This window comes from Lottia gigantea (assembly GCF_000327385.1).
Source record: "Lottia gigantea unplaced genomic scaffold LOTGIsca_2, whole genome shotgun sequence".
Classification (NCBI taxonomy): domain Eukaryota; kingdom Metazoa; phylum Mollusca; class Gastropoda; family Lottiidae; genus Lottia; species Lottia gigantea.
The window spans coordinates 2,742,554-2,762,383 of record NW_008708400.1 but is presented as its reverse complement, the minus strand read 5'-3'; the positions used below and the strand labels follow the sequence as shown (position 1 = coordinate 2,762,383).

General features: G+C 33.6%; 2 protein-coding genes across 2 annotated transcripts; both read left to right on the top strand.

Moving 5' to 3' along the window:
• Positions 1 to 4,602: 4,602 nt before the first annotated feature.
• On the top strand, positions 4,603 to 5,310 carry LOTGIDRAFT_59315 (hypothetical protein; the record flags this gene model as incomplete). The annotated part of the gene is made up of 2 exons (XM_009053083.1): positions 4,603 to 4,710; positions 5,026 to 5,310. Coding segments are annotated over 2 exons (393 nt in total), but the record flags the coding sequence as incomplete, so codon positions are not given.
• Positions 5,311 to 7,679: 2,369 nt separating this feature from the next.
• On the top strand, positions 7,680 to 19,143 carry LOTGIDRAFT_152778 (hypothetical protein; the record flags this gene model as incomplete). The annotated part of the gene is made up of 21 exons (XM_009053294.1): positions 7,680 to 7,785; positions 8,045 to 8,092; positions 8,363 to 8,444; positions 8,692 to 8,771; positions 8,976 to 9,082; positions 9,340 to 9,483; positions 9,860 to 9,983; positions 10,389 to 10,430; positions 12,126 to 12,206; positions 13,148 to 13,215; positions 13,569 to 13,675; positions 14,296 to 14,447; positions 15,679 to 15,764; positions 15,956 to 16,037; positions 16,286 to 16,460; positions 16,679 to 16,789; positions 17,197 to 17,357; positions 17,588 to 17,707; positions 18,051 to 18,212; positions 18,798 to 18,863; positions 19,072 to 19,143. Coding segments are annotated over 21 exons (2,176 nt in total), but the record flags the coding sequence as incomplete, so codon positions are not given.
• Between the last annotated feature and the right edge of the window lie 687 nt (positions 19,144 to 19,830).

Below are 19,830 nucleotides of genomic sequence, written 5' to 3'. Positions count from 1 at the left end.
AATTGTTTTTAATATCCTCTCTTTAATGCAAATAGCCAAAGTCAGTTAGAGGTGAAATGTAAATTACTAACGTATCTGAAATGTAAAAGGGAAATGTAAATTACCATGTGTCATCTGTGATGTAAATTTAATGTTTCTGTAACATATTTTTTTTCTTTCTCCAATAAATAATTTTGGCCTTCAACTTAAGCTATCTGAGCCTACCTCTCAACGCTTACCCACTTAATATATTCTGCTTAGATCGAGATGATATTGACTGATTTTCCAACAAATTTCCATCTTCAGCAATGCAGGTCAAAGGGTTGTCATGGACATAGCGTCTAGTTGTTCAATTTGGACAATGAACCGAGGTTCCGTGTCCTAGAAACTGTACACATTTAAGATCCATCGAAAATGTGTGGTCTAAAACTCTTCATTGCAAACTGCCCGATCTTTGTTGGACCTGACAGGAGATTTTTGAATTTTTTCAAGTGTATTGGGTACATTGATAGCATCAATTTCCACTATTCCAATTTTCAGTCAGACGGCTTTGGTTCCTACAAAAAATAAGTGTTTGATGACGCCACTAATCGCAAAAAATTCTTTATCAAATAATGCCCTTCGCGATTAGTGACGTCATCAATCACTTAGTTTATAGTATAATTGCTACCAGCGTCCCCCATACACATATAAACTTTTAAGAAAACCTCTTTACAATCCCTTTAAGCTAGTGGGTATAAAAGCTAGGATTAACCAGTATATATGGTGTTATCTATACTGTTTTTTTTTGTCAGGTGTTCTCTTTGAAATTTCATTCCTTCAATGGACAGCTATTAACCTGTTTTTCATTTTCGTGCTTCCGTGTTAAGTCGCTGCTAAATATCACAAAGTTTGACATTAGTGCAGCGAAAAAAATAGTAAGCGTAGTTAAACCTAATCTACTAAATAAATTAACTCCTTGAAGTCATATTTACCAACCAAACAGTATATTTAGTAAAACATGCCAACAAGAATTGGTTACAAATTCTTCTACCCTGTAATATTTACTGTTTGGATATTTCACTTGGTCATGGTAACCCGATACAAAAAGTACTGAATATACACAGAGGGATACTTGGAATCTGTAGCCCTTGACAATGAAACAAATTCCAAACGACAGAGAGGTCCTAATATGGTACAGACAGTAGCATAATTATGTGACTTCGGATTATTGCCCCAAACCGAAAGACCAGTCCCTCCGACAGTGGCGGCGCCAGACTTTCGAGACTGACTCAATTGGGGGACAACTCTCGAGGCTGAATTCACATTGCGGCAACTCTGTTGACGCGTCAAAGTCGCAAGTCTCTCAGTCATAGAGCGTCTGAGAGGGTTCTCCTGAAAAACTTTGCGATCAATTGGATTTATTTGGCGTATTCTGACGCATTTTTTGTTTATACATTTTCAAATTTGTAAAATATGAAGTGGGTTACATAGAATAGAATAGAATAGAAAATGTGTTTATTATAGTGATATATGGTAAAAGAATTAGCAAATTTATTTACATAAATATAAAAAGACTATAACCACACGGCCTCTTGGACCTACATGTCACTTTAAATTGAATACTTTATGATTTTCGTAATGAAATGTCCCGATATATTTGTAATGAAATGGAATTATCAGAAGGGTAAGGTTTAAATATTTACACACGTTTTAATCATACAAATGATGTTTTACGTCTCAATTCAAATGCACTAGTTATAAATGGTGCGCATAGTCTTGGAGATGAGAATAGTTTTACTAATTTTGTATCATCGTCCAGATCGTCTAAACCAGGAACGTTTAACTTATTATATAAAAAATTACAGTTGGGGATACAAACCAGTTTTTAGCGCCCTCTCTACCCTCACTCGCGCAGCCACGGCCCCGACATGCAACACTAAACTAAGCTCATTGAGAACTCAGATTTGACAAAAATCAACGATTACTTTTGAAAGAAATGTGTGATGTTCTCGGTAGGTAGATGTTTTTAAAGGACACGATAGAAACTACAAACTGTACACTACAGAGAATGACAGCAAAGAATGTGCCAACATGTTTGACGTTTCAAAACAATTTTCAATTAACTTTTAAAAAAAACTGCATTTAAAGCATGCAATATTTCTGCCTTAGGTACACTACTCGATTCATGTACTAAAAGTCCCAATATACAAGCTCTGGCGTCATTTTAATATGACCACACTTACTTCCTAATTCAGTTGTATTCCAGCACAACACACGGACCAATACTAAAAATCTCCATCTCGTGCTGTCTAAAGCTGATCTTGATACACAGTTGCCATGGTCCGAACACAGTGGAGGTTATTCAATATAAACCCATACAAGCAAGACAATTCCGTTAATCAAAATCGAGCCAAAAGCTTGGCAAAATCGAGACTAAAAGTTGTATAATAGTAAAGAAAAAAAACCATCGGGTGTTTCGAAAAATTAGCATGATCTGCGACACCCACTCTACTGTATAGGTCAAAATCATGAAATCGTTTGAATCCATTTGGAAAGTAATTGATACAATTGATACACGGAGTGCTTGTCCATAATTTTCTCCTCACCGACCTAACCCATGATGGCATGATGAAAATGTTTGCTGTTTCAGATGAAAGTTGTGTTATTAAAAATAACAGGATCTTAAAGCAAGAATTTAAGTAAGATTATTGCATACAGTGACTTTCAAAACAGGTCAGATGCTATTTTTTAAAATGTGTCCTAAACAAAGTATAAAAGCACTAGAAGTGTTAATGAAATCAAATCTCATCCTCGATCTATTCGGATAACCCTGACAGGCTGAAATTGTAAGTATCGTTCATTCTTGTATCTTTAGAACTTAAATTAGGATAAGTTGTTCGCAAGAAAGCTAAGATCATTTTGGTTTTTGCAGTATCGCTGACCGATAAAATTGATTATGTGCTTCTAATAGAAAGCCCCATAGTACGATCTTACCGAATTTCTGCTCCACCACTTGATGTAACCATCGCTTGTGACTGTCTAATAATATTTAACTGCTTCGCATTACCGAGTTCATAAATGAACGATATTGCTCTATATTTCAGGTGCCTTATTTCTTCTGAAATGAGGCTATTATTCAGCTTACTAATCTGTTTAGGTAAGTTCTTCTGAAATTTTATATGTGCTTAAAAAAATGGGTTTGAATAACATACGTCTGCTGCAAATATGTCACGAAATATATCCTCCTATGATTATGGATTAAGAAGCACTGGTACAGGCATCAGAATATAAGTGATAAAAAGTAAAATGTTACTTTCCAGCAACTATTTCAATAGGAGCACTGGCAAAGGATTAATGTAAAATGTTATAGATGGTTATCATATAATTAATTATACTCCTATAATTTTAATTGGTTTTAATTTTTTACTGTGATAGTTTGATATTTCTTTCACTTTTTGTGATAAACTTAGACTATACTTCCACAGAATTACAATAGATGCTGAACTGCAATCCGGGGATATTTTCTTCAGGTATTAATTTCAAACATACAAATTTTACATTAAATAAACGATCATAGGTTTTGATGTTATATTGTACATATAAGTTTCAGTTGAATCATATTTTTTTTAGGATTGGTTACCAACGGTTTAAGTTTTCGGTGTCCAAGCCATGGATCATTTGAAGATCCTTCCGACTGCAATTACTTCTACAAATGTGATGAACGTGGACTTTATACCCGCGAATATTGTGGCGAAGGAAACAGATTTGACAATAATCTACTAATTTGTAATACAGCTGAATTTGTAACATGCTTCAGCGGTCAGAGTTGTCCTCAACCAGAGGGACTATTTCCACACCCAGATGATCCCACTCGGTTTCTGAATTGTGCAAATAACATTCCTTTCATAATTGCTTGTCCAGCAGGAACTGAATACAATCCTTCTCAACAAGCATGTTTAGATCCAAATGCTCCAATAAATCCAAATGGACAGAATGGAAATACCAATGGTCAGAATGGAAATACCAATGGTCAGAATGGAAATACCAATGGACAAAATGGAAACACCAATGGTCAGTATGGAAATAACAATGGACAGAATGGAAATTCTAATGGAAATCCTGGAAATTCTAATGGAAATCCTGGAAATTCTAATGGAAACCCTGGCAGAAACAACAACGGAAATGGTCAATGGTCTTATGGAGGGTACAACGGAAATGATGGTTCTGGTGGAAACGGAGGACCAGGAAGTCCAGGAGGATCTGGTTACCCAGGTGGACCAGGAAGTCCAGGAGGATCTGGTTACCCAGGTAGACCCGGAAGTCCTGGGGGACCTGGTAGACCTGGTGGCTCAGGAAGACCTGGTTATCCAGGTAGCCCTGGTGGACCCGGAGGGCCAGGAGGATCAGGTTACCCAGGTGGTCCCGGAGGTCCAGGAGGATCTGGTTACCCAGGTGGACCCGGAAGTCCAGGAGGACCTGGTAGACCTGGTGGCTCAGGAAGACCTAGTTATCCAGGTAACCCTGGTGGACCTGGAGGACCCGGAGGATCGGGTTACCCAGGAGGACCCGGAAGTCCAGGAGGGCCTGGTAGACCTGGTGGCTCAGGAAGACCTGGCTATCCAGGAAACCCCGGTGGACCTGGAGGTCCCGGAGGATCGGGTTACCCAGGAAGACCCGGAAGTCCAGGAGGATCTGGTTATCCAGGAAGGCCCGGTAGTCCAGGAGGATCTGGTTATCCAGGAAGGCCCGGTAGTCCAGGAGGACCTGGTAGGCCTGGTGGCTCAGGAAGACCTGGTTATCCAGGTGGCCCTGGTGGACCTGGAGGGCCCGGAGGATCAGGTTATCCAGGTGGCCCCGGAGGTCCAGGAGGGTCTGGTTATCCAGGAGGACCTGGTAGACCTGGTGGCTCAGGAAGACCTGGCTATCCAGGAAACCCTGGTGGACCTGGAGGACCCGGTGGATCGGGTTACCCAGGAAGACCCGGAAGACCAGGAGGGTCAGGTAATCCGGGAAGACCAGGAAGTCCAGGAGGATCTGGTTATCCAGGGAGACCTGGAAGTCCAGGAGGACCCGGTAGACCTGGTGGCTCAGGAAGACCTGGTTATCCAGGAGGACCCGGAAGTCCAGGAAGACCTGGTACACCTGGTGGCTCAGGAAGACCTGGCTATCCAGGAAACCCTGGTGGACCCGGTGGATCGGGCTACCCAGGAAGACCCGGAAGTCCAGGAGGGTCAGGTAATCCGGGAAGACCAGGAAGTCCAGGAGGATCTGGTTATCCAGGGAGACCTGGAAGTCCAGGAGGACCCGGAGGATCGGGTTACCCAGGAAGACCCGGAAGTCCAGGAGGACCTGGTAGACCTGGTGGCTCAGGAAGACCTGGTTATCCAGGTGGACCTGGAGGGCCCGGAGGAAGGCCTGGTTATCCAGGTGGACCCGGCAATCCAGGAGGAAGGCCTGGTTATCCAGGTAGCCCCGGCACCCCTGGTGGTCCCGGTGGACCTGGTGGCCCAGGAGGATCCGGTTTTCCAGGCAGACCCGGAAGTCCAGGAGGATCTGGTTACCCAGGTGGACCCGGCAGTCCAGGAGGAAGGCCTGGTTATCCAGGTGGACCCGGCAATCCAGGAGGAAGGCCTGGTTATCCAGGTAGCCCCGGTGCCCCAGGTGGACCTGGTGGTCCCGGTGGACCTGGTGGCCCAGGAGGATCCGGGAACAACCATGTCAAGCATCGAACCACGCCCTCATTCATCACTTCTTCGGGGTTAATAAGACCATGTTAGAACCAGTATTCGAAATATGATATAGTTCGAGCTTCCTCTTGCTAACATACTCTGATAATATTTTTAGACGGAAATACGAAATTGTACCAAAGAAATAAGTTTAGACTAAATAGATTAGACTACAAAGGTTTTTGAAGCTTTGGCCTCTATGATTTGATTTTAGTTCTATAAGAAGTGAAACGGATAGGTTTATGTCAACTGGTCCATTCGATGATAAAGCAAGTGTTCAGACAATTTACATCGAAAGTACAACGAAAAGATATTTACGCATTAAACTCCTTAAAATCAGTTGCGCCAGAAGACAGAGCATAGGCCTGTACTTCCTACCCCTAGTAAGGCTCGTATCATTATACTAAATATAAATAAACAGATATATAAAAACCGTTTCCAGACCACTTTTCTTGAATAATTTCGTTTCATTACTTACTGAAGAATTGTAAATTTTAACACCACACCGCACTTGCAATCGAAGTTGACTTAAAGTTGTTGTACGCAAAATATCTCGAATATTTCAAATTCCGATAAGAGTAGACCTGTTTTTGTTCAAAGTATTATCAAATCATAGAACTATCTCTTATTACTATGTAAATCTATTTTCCATTGTAACCAATTAAAAGTCATTTTATGAGATATTTTTGGCGTTAGTCGTAGAGTGTTTTTCTGTAAAAACTTGACTGAATGTTTTGATTGAAAGAAGTAACGTGATCAACATGGCTGCCACTGAGAGAAATTTGACGAACACGACCTTTGCACTGCCGGATTTATCAAGTTTGACCGAGACTGAAAGATTACAAGTAATGGCGGTGATGCAGAGAGCTCAGGTGGGTGTGTCAGACGACATTTTATCACCAGATATTGATGTGCTGACATGTAATGTAAGCTATTTTCTCCTTCTTATTGAACATCAGTGTTGTCATTATTCCACGACAGTGTTGATGTTTATAGACTTTATATAAACTAAGAATACATCCGAGGGTTCGTGTGGACTAATAAAGGAATAGACCTACAATAAACCATTTTGAATAAATCCTATAATTATGACCTATTCCTATATTTCTTTAGTTCAGACCAGTGTAGGCCTTTTTATGTAACACATTATGACATGTCATTCTATAAATAGAGCAGACCTGGCTGGGGGTGTACACACATGCAGGTAATACAACTCTGTGACCACGAGACCACAGGGGTTGTATACATCCAGTATAACATAATTTTTCAGCCTTCCTCCTGTTCAGCATTGCAAAGATTATATATATTATATATTATTGTTAAGTTTTTGTTCCCTTTTAAGTGATGTGAAATATTGAAATGGTGTGTCAAATCACTCATAACATTGTTTTCATCGACACATTGGCTAGGTTTTTTAATTTTCATGCAATTTTACAATGTTTGATTGTGTGTTTTTATTGTAAACCGAGAAATATTGATCTAAGCTTGTTTCATGTGACCTAAAGGCATACATTAAACCCTAAATTATTGACTGTCATTTTTTTTATAGGAATTTGAAACAGAAGAAGAAAAAAAAATGTCTCCAAGGTATGAAATTAACAGCACAATAGAAAGTATGTTTACATGAGATTGTATAGCACATATGATTAGAGAGTTGGTTCTTTACATGATGTCATTTACTTGGTTACATTTGCTTTTCTGATGTGTGAAAGTCTGATGACCTTCAACAAGTCATCTTCACTCATAATTCCAGTCGACCCAGCTGTAAATGGGTATGGATAATTTCAGGAAATATCAATGCCTAAAGGTTTGGCCAAGGATCCTTGATTGTGAACTGAACTTGTTGTACTTGTAATATACCTTATAGTTGTTTCTTTCTTTCTGCATTTTTCATCCCAATTTTGTAACTGAGTATATAATTGTTAGGGCGTTGGTTATATGTATATTTTTCTATAATTCTTCTTATATTAGGACATAAATTTATTTTTTCAGGCAAGCATTAGAGGGCCAGTTATTTAAGTATACTAATGTCATGAAAGGATGGCAATATCGATGGTTTGTTTTAGACCCAGATTCTGGTTTCTTGGAATATTTTGAGGTGATTATTTCATTTTCTACACATTTAGTGTCATAGTCACACCTTTGCCTTTCTCTTGAATAGGCTTATGTTCAGATTGAATTTTAAATTAGCACCATTTCAGTAAAGGGGGATAATTGTATTTTATTTGCTTGATTAAGCTCTAAATACATTTCCAGAATGTCAATATCTAGTTAATCTACATTTAAAGCTTCTTTGATTCTGATTTATCTTTGTTTTATTTGATTAATGAATAAAAATGTTGAATGTTATATTTCAGAAAGAAGAACACAAGAAACAACGGCCTAGGGGAGCTATTCATTTGGCTGTAAGTTATTTGCCCCCTGTTCTATTTTTGCGGCATGTGTTTCGAATCAAATTTTTGGAAGAAAATACTTGTTCTTATGAAATGGTTTTCCTGATTTAAGTCTCTTGCACAGAATTAAATCTTGATTTATAGAACAATGGCTGCAGCTGGACATTTTAATCTTGAACATGCTAAAATTGGAGAAAAACGCTTTGACAGTCTCTATATTCCTTTCAGCATCTGGCATACAAGAATTATTTTCTGAACTACATTATTTCAATTATTTTTCAGGCGTCTGTTATTTCACCATCAGATGAAGATTCTCAAACTTTTACTGTCAATGCTGCCAATGGAGATGTTTATAGACTGAGAGGTACTACATAATATATATAGAACAGGAGGAATTGTTATCCTTCTGTTAAAAAGAATCTAACAACTGATAGTTTACAACTTTAAACTGATGGGATTGTACTTAATTTTATCAAAACAATTTGACCATTCTTAAGACGCCATGAATATCTGTTATCTCTGTCCCTAATAGCAAGGTTTATGTACTAAGGGAAACATTAATAGTTTTGGACATGTTTTGTGTTTTTCTAACATAATATAATTATTTTCAGCATCAGATGCTAGGGAAAGACAACAATGGATTGATAGACTTCGCTCTACATCAGAATATCATACAGCTACCATAGCACAGGTATTTATTTTTGATATTTTATGTTTGTAATTAAGGAATAAAGACTCGAATACCAGTAATAAGTTTGCTCCCCACGTTTTGAAACGATTGACATTGATGCAGACATGGGACATGATATGGAGATGTGGTTGTAACTGTGCCCTGTTTTTTTGTTTGAAGCATTTTACAACTCTTATCACCTACTGTTGTTTTGCTTGATTTTAGCATTCTGTAGTGCCTACTGGAACACCTGTATTAGAAGGTACCCCAACAACTATTAGACCTCATACTAGTTCTAATGAGAACCTACATCATACCCCAGTCGTTGTTAGGTATGTTTGTTACTTAGACCTTTTTAATTGTATTTGAACCTATACACAGTGAAAACCATTATATTTCACTTTAGTGTTGTGGAAAAATTTATTTTATCAAAATTGACCTACTATGACAAGTCTGTGTAACCTTTCGGGCCACATTTGAGGGATGTGAGTAGGCTACGTAACCAACCATCAATGAATTATAGAATAAACAATGAGAAACATGATTTGATTGGTTAGATTCATTTTGACGTCATACTTTGAAATAACAGCTCGGATATAAAGGGTTTCGATATCAGAATAGGTAGCAACAATATACGAGCAGCATTGACAGTGACAAGAGCAAACGAAGCATTGCTCGCGGGTCAGATTTCCCTCAAATTTAACATGATTCCACGGGCCGCACGAAATCATCCGTAAGTTGCACAGGCCTTCACTATGATATACAAATTATCTTAATTATATTAAGTCATCTAAAGTCTACTAATAATTATTACTTAAATGAATATGAAATCTAGTTGTGGTTGAACTATGATGGGCAGCCATTTTGAGTCTTATAACTACTGAAAGCATGTCTTATTGTCCACATATTTTCAATGCGATAGAAATGGGTGAGGATTATGCTGAGTTTAAGTTTTAGAACAGATTTTAGTCTAATTTAACAATAAACAAATAAAAAACCTTATGGAACAGTTTTGAAATGCTAAGGATAATATTGGTTGAAACATCAAAATTGGATATTACCATCTGCAACTAAATATTCATAAATAGAACTTATATAATATGTTACAGCACTAGGTCCCATAGAAAAACCAGTAATATAGATCAATCAGTTTCCCCTGATACCTTATTAGAAGCTAAGGAATATTTAATAGAAGTAGAAGATTATTCTAGAAGTTTAGATACAAGAATTGAGGTAATGTTCTCTCATGTTCTTTTACATTATATTTTAGCTTAGCTAATCAGTAATAGTGTTCACAGTTCACTGTTGAAATTTGAGCCTTCTTATCCATGTGTATCAGAATTATCTGCGTTTGAAAGTTAAAAAAGATGAGTCTTCTATCCTTGAGACTCTGCCATATATAGAAAAGACATCTATACAAATAGAGAAAGAAATTCTTAGTTTCACTCAAAACAACCCACCAAAACAGTGCATCTATCCCTTTAACAAAAAACAAGAAAATTAACATAAAGATTGAAAATATGAATAGGATGGATAATACTATGAAATTGAAAATTATTTTGTGGTAGATTTACAAAACATGTATTATGATATGTTGATGACTTGTAAAAAAAACAGGTTTATTGTCGTTTTTTACAGGATTTACCGAAATCTGGTGAATATTTAACAAGTTTGGATAAGGTAAGTTGTTCACTTATAAATCACTGCTTTTTCGTTCCTGATCTCTTCATAATAAGCAATTTGATGAAAATACAGCATTATATGACATATTTTGTTTTACAATATTTTTATAACTATAACTAGAGTTATGTTTTTCAAAAACACATCAAGCCAATGTTTAGATGTGGCTCACAGTTTGACCTATTTTTGGAGATAACAGAAAAAAAAAGATTGGTTGAATATGATTCAAGGTCAAATCACTGTGTATGAGAATGATTCTGCTGTGGTTGTTAAAGTTAAAAAGATGACCTGCCATTTTATGATACTCTGTGATATATGGAAAAGACATATATAGAAATAGAGAGTAAAATTCCTAGTTTGATGTATTTTTAAAGGAATTGCGCGACTTTGGTACATTTCTAGTACTTTTGAAGACTATGTACCTGTCCCTTTCAGATAAATGTATGATGAAATTTAGATAAATGTATGATGAAATTTAGATATATGTATAATGAAATTTAGATTGAATGTATACCGGTAATGAAATTTAGATAAATGTGTAATGAAATGAAATTTAGATAAATGTATACTGGTTATGAAAGTTAGATAAATGTATAATGAAATTTAGATAAATGTATAATGAAATTTAGATAAATGTATACTGGTAATGTAATTTAGATAAATGTATACTGGTAATGAAATTTAGATAAATGTATACTGGTAATGTAATTTAGATAAATTTATACTGGTAATGAAATTTAGATAAATGTATACTGGTAATGTAATTTAGATAAATGTATAATGAAATTTAGATAAATGTGTAATGAAATTTAGATAAATGTATACTGGTAATGAAATTTAGATAAATGTGTAATGAAATTTAGATAATTGAATACTGGTAATGAAATTAAGATAAAGGTATACTGGTAATGAAAGTTAGATAAATGTGTAATGAAATTTAGATAAATGTATAATGAAATTTAGATAAATGTATACTGGTAATGAAAGTTAGATAAATGTGTAATGAAATTTAGATAAATGTATAATGAAATTTAGATAAAGGTATACTGGTAATGAAAGTTAGATAAATGTATAATGAAATTTGGATAAATGAATACTGGTAATGAAATTTAGATAAATGTATACTGGTAATGAAAGTTAGATAAATGTGTAATGAAATTTAGATAAATGTATAATGAAATTTAGATAAATGTATTCTGGTAATGAAATTTAGATAAATGTGTAATGAAATTTAGATAAATGTATAATGAAATTTAGATAAATGTATAATGAAATTTAGATAAATGTATTCTGGTAATGTAATTTAGATAAATGTATAATGAAACACAAAGTATAATATGTATTTTATTCAGATTGCTTATATATGCTTAGAAATGGTTATATTGCCATACTATTAACATCTTGGTAAGCTTTTTGGACATACAGGCACAACTTACCAACTTATACATTAATTATCTCTTACTGACAGAATCTACAGTACTCTACTGTTACACAGCATTGTTTCCTTTCTGCTAGTCCTTGACCAAACCTCTTGGTAATAACCTAACAAAGTAGAAAGCACATGTGAAATCCAGTCCAGTCATATTATTTCAATTAGTATTTTTCCTCAAGAAAACAACTGTAACAGGTAAATTGTACAATCAAGTTGTGTAGAAAACAGTTAAGACATGGGTGTTTTGAATTTCTTAATTCCAGAACCTGTTGCTATTGAAAGCAACATCCATAGCAACTATGCAATGTTTACATCAGTGTCTTCAAATCCTTCAAGCTAAACAGGTAATTTGTCTTCTACATTTTACCAATGGAATGAATTTTAATGGATCAAAAGGCATTGAAATAGGCTTTGGTTGTTAGCAAAAGTGACTGAAGCCACATCAGTTCTTGGATATAGGCTTAGGGAGCATCATATATCAAACCTGAACCTTTGGTTTTGTTCAGTTCAACCTTATTCTGTTGAGATCTGGCATGTACATTTTGGTTGCCTGTGGTACTTAATGAGGAAATGTCATAGGTTGTTGTAGCTGTCATTCTTTCCTTTCAGTTTATTTATAGAAAGCCTTCTTCATTTAGAGTAAGAGGCTAGTAATTTCTTGGCTTTGAGCTCAGGGGAACATGGTTGCAGCTTTTCATATAAAATTTACTTTAAATAGACAATTATCATAAGCTTTTACTTTTATCTTACTTTGAAGGTGTTTATGGAATTCCTTTTGGTGATTGGGATATTGACAGTCTTCACAGATTTATCAAATGAAAGGGGATACAAAACTGTAATTCACTATTTTGATACAGAAAGGCCAAACTAACTTCCTGTAAAAGGAATATATATATACTGTAGGATGAAATATTTTATCCTCCTTTAAATTTCAAATTGTCGTAAAGAAAGATCTGTGAAGCTCTCCTTTGGAATATTAAATTTGACCAAGAATTACAATATTTGTACCCCTTTCTGGTTTCCATTACCTTCACATTAAATTACTTATTATCTTTAGACAGTCTTTCAATGGTGGTGGGTAGTATGTAAAATACTTTATATTAAATATGTTTCTGTTATGTGGTATATGTATATTTTTTTTTATAAGTGACTTTCTGACTTAAAGCAATTTTTCATGCATATGAAAATGATGGAGATATACATTGGATTTCTTTACGTTGATTTCAGTTAAGCTACTATAGCTTAAAAGCTGAACTTGTTATTAACTGAAAGTTTTCTTATTCAGGCATCTACAAATCATCATCACCATATACCTCCTACTGCCATGATTACACCTCCTAAACAAAGAACATTGTAAGTATTTATATTATAATTTTAATACACTTCCTAAACAACATTTATTAGATATAGAATATAATACACCTCCTAAACAAAGAACATTGTAAGTATTTACATTATAAATATAAAATAGAATACACCTATAAATAAACATCTACATGAAACTAAGAATTGAAAGTATTTATATATGAATATAATACACCTCCTAAACAAAAAAACATACTTTTAATATTATAAATATGATGTACCTCCTGAAACTAGTTTTCAATCCTGTTCAGAAAGTGCTGTCCTGATTTTAGTCGGTCGCATTGTGTTGAGCTCTAGTCAATTAAAGTCAAAGATTTTAAATTTGTATCTTATCTTTGTAGTTCAGCCTTACGAAGAACAAGTAGTATACATAGTACTCACTCTACAGTAGAAAGTTATTCATCTATAACTTCAGCTCCTTTACATAGTCCAGAACCAAAACAAGACAGTAAGTACTCTAGGATTTTTATATCACTTACACTGGTAGATAGTGCCAACATCATTCTCCCTTTGTGGATGTATATTGTTGGAGTAGATTGGAGTTGTTTTACACCTACACATTGTTTTCATTCCTTCACAATTTAAGCCTTGTATAATAATTCAAGTACTCTGACCTACTCTCTCAAGAACTCATTTTATAGTACAGTAACAAGTTTTCTCTGTTTATATCCACAGAAAAATAAAACCTTGTGTATGATATTTTATGAGGTTTTTTAAACTGACTGTTAGTATACCCGCGATATTGTTCACAATGTTTTTTGGATGGACTAACCTTAATTGTCTTCACTTGTAAAGAACACCAATGCAATGGTGATCATTAAATATATGTATATCTGTACAACAATAAAATATTTTCACTGTTAGATTAGTGCTCAATCCATCAATTGTAGAACGATATAGAAATTTTAAAACAGGACCTAAAAAATTATTACTCAGTTTCACGCTATACGATCTTGACCACTTGTCTGAAGATCCCATAGCATGAAACTCTGAGTAACAACAACATGTTTTTATAGGCTCTGTTATAATATTTCTATGTCTATCTGTTTATCTTATTTATTTGTTAAGATGTGATACCAGCAATAGAACAAATTAACCATGAAGATGAAGTCGAAGATGAAACAGAGTATACTGATTCTGAATTAAATGGTGTTGAGGAACATAAATCTATTATTTTACATTTATTATCACAACTCAAACTAGGCATGGATCTCACTAAGGTATGTGGGGAATAGTTTTACCAACATTTATATTAGAAAGAAGATCTTTATTGGAAATGTGTTATTTTTTAGGTAGTTTTACCAACATTTATATTAGAAAGAAGATCTTTATTGGAAATGTGTTATTTTTTAGGTAGTTTTACCAACATTTATATTAGAAAGAAGATCTTTATTGGAAATGTTTTATTTTTTAGGTAGTTTTACCAACATTTATATTAGAAAGAAGATCTTTATTGGAAATGTGTTATTTTATAGGTAGTTTTACCAACATTTATATTAGAAAGAAGATCTTTATTGGAAATGTGTTATTTTTTAGGTAGTTTTACCAACATTTATATTAGAAAGAAGATCTTTATTGGAAATGTGTTATTTTTTAGGTAGTTTTACCAACATTTATATCAGAAAGAAGATCTTTATTGGAAATGTTTTATTTTTTAGGTAGTTTTACTAACATTTATATTAGAAAGAAGATCTTTATTGGAAATGTTTTAATTTTTAGGTAGTTTTACCAACATTTATATTAGAAAGAAGATCTTTATTGGAAATGTGTTATTTTTTAGGTAGTTTTACCAACATTTATATTAGAAAGAAGATCTTTATTGGAAATGTTTTATTTTTGAGATAGTTTTACCAACATTTATATTAGAAAGAAGATCTTTATTGGAAATGTTTTATTTTTGAGATAGTTCTACCAACATTTATATTAGAAAGAAGATCTTTATTGGAAATGTGTTATTTTTTAGGTAGTTTTACCAACATTTATATCAGAAAGAAGATCTTTATTGGAAATGCTTTATTTTTTAGGTAGTTTTACCAACATTTATATCAGAAAGAAGATCTTTATTGGAAATGTTTTATTTTTTAGGTAGTTTTACCAACATTTATATCAGAAAGAAGATCTTTATTGGAAATGTTTTATTTTTTAGGTAGTTTTACCAACATTTATATCAGAAAGAAGATCTTTATTGGAAATGTTTTATTTTTTAGGTAGTTTTACCAACATTTATATCAGAAAGAAGATCTTTATTGGAATTGTTTTATTTTTTAGGTAGTTTTACCAACATTTATATCGGAAAGAAGATCTTTATTGGAAATGTGTTATTTTTTAGGTAGTTTTACCAACATTTATATCAGAAAGAAGATCTTTATTGGAAATGTGTTATTTTTTAGGTAGTTTTACCAACATTTATATCAGAAAGAAGATCTTTATTGGAAATGTGTTATTTTTTAGGTAGTTTTACCAACATTTATATTAGAAAGAAGATCTTTATTAGAAATGTTTGCTGATTGTATGGCACATCCTGATATGTTTTTAAAGTAAGATTAATGATTTAATCAATGATTTAATCAATATTTTAGTCAATTTCTGATTGAAGAGTTCATAGCACCTTTGAGTGTTGCAATTTTGAAAATAAGACACTGTTACTTAATAGTGGGATTAGTAATATTTTCCTTTTGAAGCCATATGACTAAAAAAATCCTTTAGATGTCAAAATTATGTTTTTCAGAATACCTGAGAAAAGTGATGCTGAATCTAGAATGTTAGCTGTATTAGAATGGTATTTAACATCATTTCATGCTGGTCGACAGGTAAATATAGAACATATTGATACTGGCTTCCTATGTCTCTACAATTTAGTTCCCTCATATTGTAGTCCTTATTAAATATGATTTTTGAGCTGTTTGTTTTTATGGAATGATGTGTTTTATGAATAGGTTCTCTTTTAAGTCACTCTTAAACAGATGAAGTTCTTTTGCTACTAATTAAACATAGTAAAGACAAAAAATCTGAATAGTGAAAATTAGTTTGAGCACAACTAAATCATTTTTCTTTATAGGGATCAGTGGCTAAGAAACCCTACAACCCAATCATTGGAGAAACATTTCACTGTTCATGGGAAATACCAGTAGAGAAAACTGAGGAAGATGCTGATGAGGTTACTGATGATTCAACAGCTAAATCAACAGAGAGATTAATATATAGTGCTGAACAAGTCTCACATCATCCACCAGGTAACACATCAGATAGTCCAAAAACTCAGTTAAAGCACTTGACATTTCAAATCAAATCTGCTGCAAGAATGGAATAATTGATTTCTACTGCATTTCAAAAATATTATGTGTTCAAAGAATGTTCATCAATGCAAAAAATATCTAAACCACCAGGAATAAGAATCTCAAGCACTATTAAAGAAATTTGAATTTTTGACAAGCCTTTTTTTCAATTTCAGTGTCTGCATTCTATTTTGAATGTCCTAGTCGTAAGATATGTATGAATGCTTCTATCTGGACTAAATCTAAATTTATGGGAATGTCAATTGGTGTGGTCATGGTTGGCAAAGGTAAATTTTTATAGAATTCATGCTTTGTAATGACTTTTTAGGAAGGAAAAAATCAGAAACTGAATACTGAATATGTGACAAAATGTAAGACAGTTTTTTGTTTGAGATATTTCATTGAATATTGTCTTGAAAAGTGAGAATTGAATGACTTTACATCCACCCAAAAAGGTTGAATATGACATTTCATGATTGTTGGCTCAACGTGAGTTAAGTTTGAATAACAATCTTGTTTTTTGTACAAACTGTAAAAAGTGTCTCAAAAGGGAGAGAATGTACCAGCTTCCAAAATAATAAGTCCTACTGCTAGAAATTCCATCTGTTAATTATTTGAAATCTCTCTTGGCAAAATTTCCCTCATTGTATATGTATTGTGTTGCATGTCTCTATTTTCATTTCATTTATTCCAGTGAGGTTACATCTATTAGAATATGATGAAGAATATATATTTAGTTTACCTAGTGCCTATGCTAGATCTATATTAACTGTACCTTGGGTTGAAATGGGTGATAAAATAACTGTAACATGTCCACAAAGCAATGTCACATCTTCAGTAGTCTTTCATACAAAGGTAAGTCTTGTGTAATTTGTATAAATTATCAATTGTGGTTCTGTAGCACAGCCAGTGTTGGTTCTTTACATGATGTGATTACATCAAACAAATAGTGTTCATGGGTTCTAATCTCAGTCAACATGTCAAGGTCTGGTGGTAATTTGAGTTGAGAAAATCTCTTCCATGGCAAATTGCACATTATCATTATTTAGAAATATGCATTCAATAAGACAATTTTTGTGTTGCAGCCTTTCTATGGTGGTAAATTACACCGTGTATCAGCTGAAGTTAAGAATGGTAATACAGGAGATATTGTGTGTAAAGTACAAGGAGAATGGAATGCTAATCTGGATTTCAACTATGCAAATGTAAGTTATTGTTGGACTATATCAAAATGATGGTGAAATTTTGATTTCAGCAACTTATTTAGGGCAAGAGTCTTCTAAATATCAACTTCGGAAAAGTTCAGTTTCATTTAGGTATACCACTTTTCAGCATTAAAATTTGCATTGATTTCTTACAATTCATAATAACAGTTAAAACTGAAGTCACTGAAGGAAAACTGGATGTCAGAAAATGATACTTATAGTCAAAATTGAGTTCAGTAGGGTAGATGTGATTTCCAAACTTAACTGTTCTGTCAATACATCTACTAAAAATAAAAAAAAAATATGAAAAAGTATATATTTTTTGTAACATAATATTTATCAGGGTGAAACAAAAACCATTGATGTACAGAAGTTGAAAGTATGGAAGAAGCGAGTTCGTCCACAAACTTTACAGAATGATAATGAGTCACGTAAACTGTGGCAACATGTGACTAAAGCTTTAAGCTTAGGTGATGTTGAAACAGCTACAGAACATAAACATTTAGTGAGTATAATTATATGTAATCACGCAATTTGATTGGATAACAGCGGTCACGTGAATTCGGTTTATATCTGTGTAAACGGAATGTAAATATAAGCTCTGCTCCTTAACAGACTACTTTTATCATTGAGTTTGATTGACGTGGCCAGAGCCGAAATCTACACTTCACTGATTACGGTATTTTCCAAATTCCCTCGAATGTGCACTCTCCAAATATCAACAAAATCATGATTTTTAGACTTATTTCAAACTCGTCTTTCAATAATTCTACTTTAAATGTGGCCGCTCCGTCAACTTTCAAGCAGTAAACAATAGACCACAAATAGGTGACCTACTTATTGCTGACTGGATGTTCTCAGGACGTCTCTATTGTTAGTATCAGTTCATTAACGTTATGTTAAAATGTTATGTATTTATGCGCCAATTTTGTGCCTTAGTTTTTTGCTATTTTAGATAAATATTTAAACATGTATTCGAGTTGATTTCACTATAAGGAATGACCTGAACATTCCTTAGTTATTCTAGAACTTGCTGACTCTTACCTTGTCTGGCAGTATTTTCAATTTATTTAATGTTATATTTATTCAGCTTGAAGACAAACAACGAGAAGGGGAAAGACATAGAAAAGAAGCAAATACGGAATTTCCTACAAAGGTAATTTGATTATATTTTATTGTGGCTATATGCCTTGAATACAGAAAATATGTTTGTTATTACATGGATAATAAGTAGTTCTTTGGTTCCTTTACACAGGAGTGTTATTTAGCAAGGCCAAACAAATTTAGTAATAACAAGTGACAAGCTGAACTTTTATTTTTGACAAAGAGTAGATGTTTAAAATAATCTATATTTTTTTTTTCAGCTTTTTCAGAAAGTAGAAGACACATGGGTTTACAAACAACCATTAACACCAATTCTACAGAATTCAAGTTAACACAATCTATTATTGTTATTATTTATTAACCATATCACTAGTAAACATATTGTTGTTTTATAATGTTTTTATCAACAACATTTCTTATTTACTTTAAAGTGACTGTCCCAGATTGAAGTTTTGCCCAATTTATTCTCTCAGAATTTTGTTTGAAATTTTGTATCTAAAACATTTATTTTCAGCTTTAGATATGCTTCTTTATCAATCAAATGTTGTGAGGTTAAAAAATCCATCTGGGACTATTACTTTAAATAAATTCAATCAAAGAATATTTAGATGAAAGAGCAACAATTAAATTATAAATGTACATTTTGCTACTGCCATTAGTGTGCCAAGTTCTTAATAGAAGCTTATATTTAGTTTGTAAAATGTAGTTTTTGTCTGGATGCTGTTTCTACTGTCTAGTTCTGATATAAAATTTTCTTACAAGTTATTATAATAGCTTAAATATTGTTTTCCTCAGCTGATAAAGCTATGTTTTACCATGTTGGCACTCGATTTTTTAATTCTGCATGTTTGGGATTCATGGAATCAAGCTGAAGTTCAATCGAGTGCAACCCTATTTCTTCTCAATATACAAATAATACTTATGGTTTGTCTGCAATTAGATACTTACAGAAGTGAAAGGCTGAACATCCAGGTTGGAATTACCATTCTCATGATACCAGTAATATCTTTAATCAAAAT